Source organism: Cygnus atratus, chromosome 1 (genome assembly GCF_013377495.2).
Source record: "Cygnus atratus isolate AKBS03 ecotype Queensland, Australia chromosome 1, CAtr_DNAZoo_HiC_assembly, whole genome shotgun sequence".
In the NCBI taxonomy this organism is placed as follows: domain Eukaryota; kingdom Metazoa; phylum Chordata; class Aves; order Anseriformes; family Anatidae; genus Cygnus; species Cygnus atratus.
This window is the reverse complement of record NC_066362.1, coordinates 15,696,443-15,708,827: the sequence shown is the minus strand read 5'-3', so window position 1 is coordinate 15,708,827 and position 12,385 is coordinate 15,696,443. Positions and strand designations below refer to the sequence as shown.

At 39.6% G+C, this 12,385-nt stretch overlaps 1 protein-coding gene across 1 annotated transcript in view; it reads right to left on the bottom strand.

Moving 5' to 3' along the window:
• The window catches only part of SLC2A13 (solute carrier family 2 member 13), a 157,427-nt gene that overhangs the window by 45,990 nt on the left and 99,052 nt on the right, over positions 1-12,385 (bottom strand). Inside the window, exon 5 of the mRNA XM_035549274.2 lies at positions 263-426. Within this exon, the coding sequence (XP_035405167.1) occupies positions 263-426 (164 nt within the window). The remainder of the gene's footprint in view (positions 1-262; positions 427-12,385) is intronic.

Here is a 12,385-nt window from a genome sequence, read left to right as displayed (position 1 = left end):
TAAGTAAAGACATTATCAAACATAGCTTGAAAAAGAAACTGCACCTGAAAAAATAAGATGCTAAACCTCTATTTTTATAACTAGCTCTTGGCTGTGGTACCATATTACTATTCTTGAAAATCTACAGGATTTCAGCAAGGAGACAGGGGTCAACATCATTAGTTTGAAGAGGATTACTTTGATAAAATTAGCACTTGAAACTTTATCTTCGTTTTATTCTTGTTACCATGAGGCCTACCCAATTCACTCACGAAGCACTCACCTGTTAAGCTGCCAAGTGTGAGTTTCCGGCGACCCATCCTTTCAACAAGCCAGACTCCCACGAGAGTGAAAATGAAGTTTATAAAGGCTGTGAGGGCGGCCAGCCAGATCGCCAGCCTGTCGTCTTGAACTCCCGACATCTGCAAAATGGTAGCACTATAGTACCTGCAAGACAGACACCACTGATTTGAATTTGGCTCATATTGTACTTCCTGACTGTAAATCAAAAGAGATTGTAACAAATATTAGGCGTGACCTCCTGCATATGCAGCCACACGCTGACACCCAATTACTCTGGGAAATCAGGCAACACCAAGGGACAACCTGTGCTTGACTGAAGTTTTGGCTGAAGGACATCAAGAGGTGAATTGCCATTGCCTTGGATGTTCGTATTTCCTATGATCAGTCACGTTCTGCTAGAAATGGGGTTTGCATTTTTAATTTAAATAAATCCGCACAGCCACTGCTTTGTGCTCTATTTTTTTTTCTGCCAAAACGTGGGATTTCAGAACTCAGTGTACTGTCTAGGGAAAGACAGCTCAAAAATTGAGTATGTTTTCACTCTCATTAAAGGTCACACAGAACTAATCTATGGCATCCAACACGTTGCAAGCAATCCTCCCAGACTCCTGGTTTTAGGTCTTGCAGCTTAAATGCCCTGCCGCCAGCTTGCCTGACACTCTCCACTGCATTACTTCTGTCTAGCCAGAACATGATCGTTTTGAAATGCGTTAGCACCACATTGCAGGAATGTGAATCTGCACCAAACAGGAGTGTTTGACAGAAGTTTCTGTTTAATTTTAAAATGAATCAACCATTCCACACAAACGGGAACTCATAAATAACTCAAATGAACAAAATGAAAAGAAAAAAAAAAAAAGGAAGCCTTCTATTGTTTTTCACAGAGATCAGATGAATACAGATATTGTGCCTGTGTTCTCAGGGAGAGCTCAATAAACCTTTGAGAAAACACGCAAATAGCTTTGTTTGTGTTGCATAAGCACTTTTCATCTTGTTCTGTTAATTTGTGCCGTCTGCAATACTGAATATTCAATCCTTCACATACCTAACAGCCCATTGGCTTTCACGCAGTAATAACCATCAAAAATGTCAAAGCTCACGTTTCTTTTTTCCCCTGCTCAAAATGCAGCTTCCTTTAAATGCCACCACATTGTCTTAATGCCCGGATGTGTTAACCTCAGAAATTTTAGCATAAAAAACATGTGGACCACTAATCATAAAACATTTTTATTTCAATACAATAACCCATGATGGACAATAGGCTCAGCTGACTGCTTGTGAAAGCACCTGAGTCAGTTGAGACACTACCAGTCATAAATTATGACACCTATCTCTGGATGTTACTGACTCCCCTGTACGCTGGGGCAAGGTCTCTAGATCCTCCTGGTTCCCTTCCTCAGCTCGTCTTCCTCACCAATTCTGCCATTTGAGACTATACAAGCAACTCCTGGGGTGCAGCAGGAGAGGATCCCCAGAGTGAAGCTGCTGGCACCGAGGACCTGGTGTCTCCACGCACTCATGTTTTGGGCCTGGCTCCATGGACAACCTGCCTGCTAGTGACTGGAACATCTCTTCCAGGCTTGTTTTGTCTGAAACAAAGAATTGCATCCTCCGAGATCACTGCAGTGTTGTGAATCTTGGGGAGATGGAGATTCAAGAAGCATAGACATGATTGGAATTAAAATGCTAATGTTCATGTGCCCTCGCTTCTTAAGGCTCTCTAAATTAAATTGCTAACTGCTTGTCAAAACTTACATCATACTGCACTACTCCAGTCACCAAAATCATCCAGGCACTCTCTGATCTCCCAATACTGCCGTTCTTTTTCTTCTTATAGGTAGGAAAATAACAACAAATTTCAAGACTTGGCCTGCTGACACCTGCTATGAGACTCCTATTTACTTCAACCAGACAAGGCTTCATGAAGCCACTTTTAACTCTACACATCGAAATCTTCTCAAAATCCAGTTCTACTGTGAAGCCAGAAATTGCCAGTTGTCAGCAGCAATGCATGGTGCGTTGATACTAGATAGTTAAAAAGGCAAAGAATAAAGAATCACTTGAAAGTGTGTCGGCCTACTTCCAGACCCATACAAACAGGCACCTTCCACACCCAACACGGCTCCAAGTTGCTTTTTGCACCTGCTGGTTATATATTCTCAGCTAGAAGCTCACCGTTTATCCATAAATAAACAACATATTTCACTTCTGTGGAAAACAAAACAGGGAAATTTATAATCTGCAAATCCAAATGACACGCTAACACAGCTTGGCTGCTGGGCAACACTGGTGATGTTTATTACGGCATAGCAATCCAATTTCAAAAATTCATAAGAATATTTGCATAGATTATGATAAGCACTAAATACGAACATTTTTAATACCAACCTGTGCAGCCCTAACTGCCTATCAGTGCAGTCTTTTTAATTTCTTCCTGACAGGGAGAAAAACTGTGGCAGAAAAAGGTCAGGCTGTGATATTATACAACCATGGTAAATACTGCAGCTCCTATGGGGAATGCAATGTCAGTGACAAAGTTTGGCAGCCCTAATTTATTTTCTAAAATGTAAAGAAAATGACAAAAGTACATGCATCTCTTTGGAATTTTAAAGCAAGTACTTTATCTTTAAAAGCAAATAAACATAATTAAAAAAACACACAAAGTAACTGAGTCAGATAAATATAAAAGATTATAATATGGATCATCTGCAAGAATGTCAAAACTATAAAGTTGCGCTATCAAGAACAAAAAAACAACTGAGGCATTTCCACAGTAACGAATACCCAGACTAATCTTTCTACGACATATGTATACTGAAAATGCGCAGTATAGATTTGAAGCAAATTAACGCCCTCACTTTCCTCCCTTGCCTCCTTTAAAGAGTCAGGATTTTAATAAAGTGACTATGTCTAATGTTTGAAGAAAAGGAGAATGCCCCCTTCGAGCAGGTCTTTAGACGATTCAAAACACATCAGGCCCCAGGTCAGCTCATTCAGCAGCAGAGGAGATCATGCCAGGCTTGGGAGCTCTCAATCAAAACCAAAAAAAGCTTGTGGATAAGCTGCCAGGTTGTCTGCATCACAGCTTTGATTGCCCCAATCTTTCAGGAGGGGCTGCTCCAGCCCATCTGTTGTATCTGACAAAGTTTCTGTCTAATGATGTCAGCTTTTTTGGACAGAATTTGTCATTCTTCTAAAATTAATGAATAAATCTAAATAACCTAGAAGTACTTTTCAACATCTTAAAAACGTTTATTTTACATTGTTGCTTTTAAGAAAATGAAGATATAATACTCTGGCACTGGTTTGCAAAGGCTTGTTGAATTTTTCTAGCACAATACTTTGGAAATCACTATCCAACTACTCAAACTACTCGGTCCAAGAAAAACAGTCCCCAGAGATAATGAATCCCTCCATCTTTTTTGCAACTCAGTTGAAATAACACAAAGCGAAATGGCAAGTAGCGCCATAGCCGAGGAACAAATGATTAAATGTTGAAGGAGATCCAAAATGGTGGCAATTTCAACAGATGTACACACTCTCTTTCTGCAATTGTGCATGACCTCTCCTTGTGCTCTATCAGGTCATTGTATGTTAAAACTACCGGACTAAGAGAAACAAAAGTAATCATAACAAAACACAATCCACATTCACAAAATGGTCTTGCTTCTACACCTTGACATTGTTTCTCTCCTTCCTTAGGGATTGCTAAAGCTTATTGCCACCAAGTTTGATGACTTCCAGCACAGGCACTGCACTGGACCAGATACCAGGCTGCAGCGTTGCATGGACAACACAGCAAGGACACCGCAGCATTCCCTGCCCTACGCAGCTGTGCTGTCACACTGAGAGCTGTCAAAACCTCCTGTTGGCTACAGCCCCAACGAGAATGACCTGTGCTGCCAAGCAGAAGACAGAGCGCAATTATTTAAAAAATAGCTGTATTTTAGTTACGGCATACATACACGTGGAATACAGAGTCTTGCTCCCCAGCTGACTTTTAAGTGGTGAAAAGGTTCAGGTGGGAGGTGGCAGGTCCACAATTTCTGGTGTGGACACTTGCAGGCTGGCCATGTAAGTGCTGCAAAGAGCCGTGGTGCAATCTGCCCAGCCAGGTAGCTCACTGCTATGGGACTATGCCAATGCCAATCAGATACAACAGACAGACACCAACCTGTCAGAAGAACTGAGGGACTAATGCTAACTCATATTGATTCAAACAACAGTATTCAACTCGAATTACAAATATTCTGACTTATTCTGTGTCTCTTTCCTATTGCAGACTATCACACATCCTTGTAAATACAGCCATAACATTCTCCAAGACAGCCTGTTCTGATGCATGCTTTGACTATATACATCTGGACAAAGATTAGGAGAACAGGTAAAGCCATCCTTAACATTTCACCTTCAGATGATAACAGATCAAGACGGTTTTACATGTTGCTAACCTGAATTGCAACAGCCCAACAACTGGTATAGCCATAGCGTGCCACACAGAACCTCTGCAGCAATAAACACATGGCTGGGGCTGGCTTAGCATCCTGCGTCCTGCTCGCTGCAGGGGAAGGAGGTGGGGTAAGACCACAGGCTTCCAAATGCAGGTCCTGAATCACTCCACCGACTTGAAGGCCTGATGTGACTTTGCTCTTGATACACTTTTGTTGAATACTGAAAATGAACTTGAGCAATAGTGTTACTGCTATTAACTGGTTTTAACCCTGCAAATGTACCTGCCTTCCTCTTTTGTGTGCAGCTTGAGCACAACAATCATACCATGTCTGGCATTTCTGAATATTCAGAGGCTTTAAAGAAAGAGCAAGCACAAGCCAAGAAACTCCCATTGGAATTACTGCTACTGGAAAGAGGCCAGGCACGTGGAGTAACCGCAGGTTAGTGAAAGATGGTCTCTGTGAGCTTGAGAACAGCTTCTAGAGCAAAGCAGGCTTATGGAACAGCACACTTGCATCTGCCTGTCCCACCCATTTAGACCTTTTGTTATGAAAGAGGGTTAATCTAGAAAGTTTAAGCTTGCATTTTCATCACTAAAGGCCTGCAGGATTACGACAGCTTCACCAATGTGTTAAACTGTGGCAACTCATCTGTGCAGATGAACTTACAGAAACAGCAGGAGAAAGCAAGGGCAGCATATGGGAAATGAGATGTCAAAGTATTGGAAATGAAAACAAGATAGGAAGAAGCTGGTGTATCTGGAAGGAGCCAAAGACAGCATATGTTCCAAGCGTAGCGGCTCTCAGGCAGGAGGGATGCTACAGCCCTGCTAAGCACCACATGAAGCCTGGGGAAGGGAAACAGGCACATTGGCAAGGTGCTGAAGAAACAAAAAATATCCCTTGGTTAGACTTGTTTGAAATAAGGACTGCAAAGCAATATGGCAGCATTTATTGATATAATTGGAGTGTTGGACAATGTGGTTCTGCCTCCCAGTTTCACATCCCATACACAGCAGTGACAAAGGAGATGCAGCAGTTTCCACTCACACACAGAGGCTGCACTCAGAGCAACCATGGACACCAGTTTGGAGACTGGGTAGTTATTCAAACTCTGCTACTTCCCTGTCTACATTTCCTATCATGTCTGTCTAATCCCTTACCTTGCCTTTTAAACGTCCCTGCTGGAGCAGGGGGTTGGACCAGATGACCTCCAGAGGTCCCTCCCTGGCTCAACCATTCTGTGATTTTGAAACATTGCTTTGCACAATTAGCCACTGGTTTGATTGGCTCCTTTCTGGACTCCTATAATAAAGCTAGTAATATTAATATCAACAGCAGCACTGATATTACAAAACACATGAACGCAGACACAGTTTTCAGTGGGAATTGCCTTTGTTGGACAAAATGTTTCAGATGCTGAATTTCCTTTGGCTATGAATAATGAAAATGGAAAGTCACAGAAAGGATAAGATCAAACCTCATCTTTGACATTAGGCATATAATAAAGCTGATCACAAAGGCTGTAAAAATCCATTTCATCACTCTGATTCATCACCATTCCCAGGACTACTGTGTTAATCAGTTTACAGCCTTTAGATTCCTTAAAAAGTAATTTCCCTTTGGTCTTTTCTGTGCAACAGATCAATGGCTCATTTTGGTTACACAAACTCATCTAAGTTGGGAAAAATATTATTTCCTCCTTTGTTTCTTTATCAAAATGAGATATACAACTATCCAATGTTATCAAACACTCCTCTTATAGTCATTAAAACATTTACTTTCTGTAAGCAAGGTGGATTTTTTTATGTCATACACTTCAAAAGAACAAAGTGACATGCCTGTAAGAGACCTCTTTGGTCATCAAAACCCTCGAGTGTACAGCTAACCACCTCACAATAATAGCTTTTAACAAAATAAAACTGTCCCATCTTAAAATACTTTAACTTTTCCTGTCCCTGATAATCCAAATAAAAAGAGGTTCAAGACACCCTGAATCTTTGGTTGATAAAAACTTTTTCTAACTTACAAACAAAATTTTTTCATGGCAAGGTCACACACACATTCATTCATGTGCCTAGATCATCATAAAAAATCAATAGCTTTTCTTCCTCTGAGACATTTATTCTCTGATTTTAAAGAGCAATTATAATTTCTGAAACATCTTTCTGCTAGGCTAAGTGAGCTACTTAGTCTCCTTTCAGAAGATGAGTTCTCCAGTCTTCCTGAACACCCTTTTAGCTCCATATTGCACCATTTTTTTTACTTTTATTTATTTTTTTAAATGAGGATGTCAATAAACATATAGCAAGAAGCACTATTACATGGTTATAGCAATGCTTCCTAATACCTCTTGGATCAACTGTCCCAATTATAGACATTTAGCAATACCAATACAGCAGTAGGACAACGGAATGATGACTAAAACAGCAAGCCTCTCCTCTCCATTTCCAACTAGTGATATCCAGATTTCTACAAAAAATTTCTTAGACCTGAAGACTTCTAACCTTGCATTATGCTATTAAACTGAATCTAATTTCTACAATTTAACTGTTGAGAGGCGATACTCTGGTTTTCTGCTCCTCCCATTTGATATTCTCATCTTCTTCCTGTTGACACCCTCCACCAGTGTTTTTTGTCGCTGTACTCTTACTCGTCATCAGTGTATTCCTAATCAACAACCATAATATTAGCATATCAAATAGTTCAGATCATGGCACAAAACCACAAGGAAAAGCCATTTAATTCTTGAAGCATCAAAACATCACCTCCTAAGTTGAAAAAGGGAATACCAAAAAACCTCAACAACCCCTTGGCAGCCCATATGGTGGGCGATATAGTGACAGATGGGGGTGAATCTGCCCACCCACAGCAGTTCTGTCAGGTCTTGTATGATTCCCTCACAATATCTGCTCTCCTCTGATCCAACTTGATTGTAAACTTTTTACTCATCTTCTTAGCTGATTTTTTAAAATTATGCTGAAAACCTCTTGCATGAAATGACATAACTTGATTGCTTCCCTCTTTAGCATGTACACCGTCTTCCTTCAATTCCTATTTTGAAAAAGTACCTCACGACCCACACTTGTGCTGTACTGCAGGCTGGCATCACCCAAAATAACAGGATTAACTTGTCTCGAGGTTCTGCTCTGCACAATGCAGGTTCAGTTGCCAGTACCTCCTGCAAGACACTGCTGTCCTCTAAAATAATAAAAGCTACCATGTCTCATAAATATTAGTAAATCTAGTTTCATCTTCTGCATTTGAAAATCACAGAGAATATGAACAATGATATTTACACAAGAAAATATTGCAAATTTGAATATATATTGTTCGACACACAATTATATACCTACGCATACAAACTTTGTGGCTAATATTATTCTCAAACACAACACATCCTCCCATGATGAATCAATCACTTCAGCAGGGCAGCAGAGGATATTTTGTCATATCTATTGTTGTCTTCCAAAAGTTGCCTAACAATCGTTTCAATCAATTACGGCACTTTGCTGTTTTGTGCACGTTGCTGGCATCTCTTGTGGCAGAGATGAGACGTGCATGTATGACAATGAAGAAACAAAAAGTCTTTTATAAACAATGCATTGGGTGTCAGTGCATTGATTATAGAAGTGTTTGACCACACCTCGCGGAGAGGGTGGTCAAGCATTGGAAGAGGCTGCCATGGGAAGTGGTGGAGTCCCCATCCCTGGAGGTATTTAAGATATGTGGATGTGGCAGTAGGGGACATGGTTTAGTGATGGGACTCGGTAGGTCCAGTTGACATGGCTGGACATGGTGATCTTGAAGGTCTTTTCCAACCTAAATGACTTTACGATTCTATGTCAGTAAGGCCCTTCCAGCTCTTTAGCTCCAAAGGCTACTGGACTTAAGCTATGATACAGGACTACGGGAAACACATGGGTATCCTTTACTCTCAGTTTTAAAAGGCAAAATATCTAAGGATCAGATCCTGAAATTGTACTGAAGTCTTCCAATTCATAGCAGATTCTTCTGATTTACAGGATGCCAATGTAAGACGTAGAGTTTAAGAGCGCTCAAAGGAAAAGGCTGCTGTATTTTCCAAAAGTCTACACTTGATTTTCAAAAACAGTGCCTCGGAGGCAAGCTGGGGGAATGCCATTGTATACTTACATATTGCAATTACATCTTTGAATTCCCCGTTTAGCAGTAATAATGCACTGCGTTACAAAAGCTTTCAGCATAGAGTGAAATGACACAGTGACTGTCTTTTATTAAAAAACAGTTAATTTTGATGATAAAAATCCTTAAAATTTGGTCCTGTTTGATAGAAAACTCTTTACATCATCCATTAGGTTCTCTCATTCACCACACGTTAAGCACAGGCAAGACACGCAAAGGTTTTAAGGATTACCATTTAATTATGTTAAAAAAACACTGGATTTTTTTTTTTATTTTTTTAGTGTGTAAAGAGACTAAATTATATAGCTATTAAGCAAAGTGAAAGTACCAGTGTTTGACAGGGATTAAAAATGCCTTCAGAGGCTTAAGATCACCAAGATACACAAAGGAGTATTCACTTTCCTAATTTAATGGGATTCTGTCACACAGCTATTGGGTCATTTTAAAATACTGTTGCAGTATCTGCTGTGAGATTGGGAAAAACCCATTTCCATTTTTATGCTTATTCACCCTGCTGCACCAGATGCATCTCTGCACACAGCCACACTTTTTAAACTCAGTTATCACCCCCATTTATGTGGGTCTTGCACAGACTTCACCAGTCTCACATGAGAAACTACAGGGAGGGAAATTTTCTTCTTCTTCATAACAGAAAAATGGTAAGATACAAGGAGGATTTCAGACTATTACTTAAAAGGAAAATAAAAAAAAATACTGACCCTCAACCTAAGTCTGTAATTGACAGGTGCTCTGTAAATTTGAGGACAGAACCCTGTAGTCAAATCCATTAAAGAAATGGGTTGAATTTAACGACAGAGTTAAACTGAAGAGTTTGCAGCACAGGCAGTGCTGGAAATTAAATGAAAGCACCAGGAGCAACAAAGTCTTGACCCTCCTCCTCTTCCCAAAATACAGACGTAGTTTCCAGAATAGAACGAAGAGGCTGCTCTCTGTAATACCTACAGCTTAGCACTGCAATGAAAAGAAAAATGTCAACATTTTCATCTTGTCTTTGGTATTTTCACTCAATGTATAAGTGCCTAACTTCAGCAGAACCTTTATGAAAGAGAATCACCACCATCATCCCTATTTCATAAACGTAGACCACCAAGGCTTTTGGGAAGAGGAGAAAGACAGACGAGTATTTGCAGTCATCCCCTAGTGCTACCTGGATCAGAATAATGACACTCCAGAGTCTCACTGCAGATAAGTGCTCTCTGCAAATTAATAAGTATAAAAGCAGGGAATGAAAATCCCCCAGGTATTTCACAAAAACTACCTCATTCAATTACTCATTTATTCTGATAACTTCAATTTAATTTAAATTATGTTTAATATTGTAGGATATTCTAATGCTGGAAAGCACTAGTGCCTGCCATAAGGTGTCTGGGATCCAGAAAAACAAATCAGTCCTCATTAAAATCAATAGACTTGCTAAATGTACGTAGCATTAACAATATTAAAAAAAAAAAAAGAAAAAAAAAAAGAGAAATCAAGCTAGCTCCCTTGTTTAAGCCTAACCTGGTGGCAAACAAAGGGCCTATTACTATAGGTTGGAGAGGCAGGAGTTAGCAAGCTGGGAGCAGTGGGAGCTTGAAAGGTAATGAAAAAGAAAAATCAGTCTTTCTTGAACCCAATTCATGGGTGCTTCCTCAGGAAACAGCAAGCTTCTGTGCTAAATATTCGTTCATCTTTGGGGAAAATTGTACTATTTACATTTTTTTTCTTATGAATAATAAAAAGATGACACCACAATTTAACCCTAGCTTTTGATCCATGGTTTCGTATCTAAATGGAATCATGCTAAATGTCCCAAACTTCCCTTCCAGTCACGCAGAAGGAAAATAGTATATTAATAAATGCACCACAAAGTGTTAAAAAATACATAATTTTAATGTTCCTTATAGAATCTGACCTTTCAGTCATTTTTCAGTTAAGAAAAAAGAGGATTAGCATGGCAAAGTGCTACTCCACTTTCACAGTGCTTCTTTTCAGATAGTACATCTTCAAAATGCTGCACCTCTTATCCTTTCATTCACCTCCTAGCACGGTCAGATTCCCTCCATGTACTCTGTGGAGCTTTATCTGGGGTGGCTCTGAGTAACCTCAGCTGGTGGAGCTTCCTGTGGAAACCATTTCACATTTTATTAGACAGCACTGACATAACTGCCAGAAGTAGTAATGGTACCATACTGTCACCTACCTGGTAGATAGAAGCTGGAGTATCTGAACTTTATTTTCATTTTTTTTCTAATTACAACAATGTATTTACAATCATAAGTTCAATATATACACAGGGGAACTGCAAAACAATGTCAGCTTAAAAATAGCCCTTTCCTTGGCTGAGATACATGACAGCAGCCCCAATATTCCCCTCCATAACAAATTCATTAATATACATACATGTGTCTTCTTGTAGAAGGACACAAGCATGGCATTGCTACTTGGGAGAATGCAGCTGCTGAAGTGATTAGGTAGAGCTAGGAGTTCACAAATGATGTATCTACCATTTTCTGCCAATTACTCACAGAACACAGTACTGCACACTCCGTAGATGTTACTGCACCCACACAGCGAAGGCGGGTGGTATGTACTTATAAGCTGGAGAATACACATTAAATAAATGAATCTTCCAGCCACAAAACTGCAATTTCGCCATTAATTCAGCCTTTTATGGTGTAATGAAATATGATGCAATCTTTACAGATGGGATCACATTATTTCACATTACCCTCTGGTTCAAGCCCATTTACTCTGTGACTGATTCCTGCTTTCTGCCCACGTATCCTGCTGCCACCACGCTCAGGCCGGCTCCTGCCACTTCTCTTACCTCTCAGAAGCTCTGTCAGGATCCTGCTCTCTTATCATCCTTCATCCCACTCCTTGCACAGAGTCGATTATTTCTGCCATCTCATTTCTGAATGCTTCATCTTGCACATGTGTTTTAAAACTCAACATTATGAATCTAAAAATTCACAGTTTTAAATATTCATACAGCACCAGAAACAAGGTATCTTTGTAAATCTCCCAAATCTGTAAATGTCTTCATTAAAAACCTCAGTCTCCCACGTGTGGAAATCTATTTTCATATTGAAATCACACAAATGATCAAAATAACTTGTCTATGGCATAAAAAAATAGTTAGTATTCCAGTGACACTACAAGTATTAGTTCATATGTGAAATCTTATTAATATTCTATCCTTTTGAATTTTAATTAAAAGCTGTTGCATTAATAATGTTTATCTTGCACAGCTTAACATTTTTAGAACTCAGCCCATGAGAATGATTGCAATGAATTTTTACTAAGGATCCACAAAATCGGTCTAAAATAATCAATAGGTCATTGCAATATCTTCCAATCAGCAAGAAAAACTCCAGATGGACATAATAAAGCCTTTGTTGATAGCAAGCTATATATTTATTTATTGTAAGAACCTGACTGACCATCTAACACAGATCTCCTAAGAACTTTTAAATCCAAGTCTT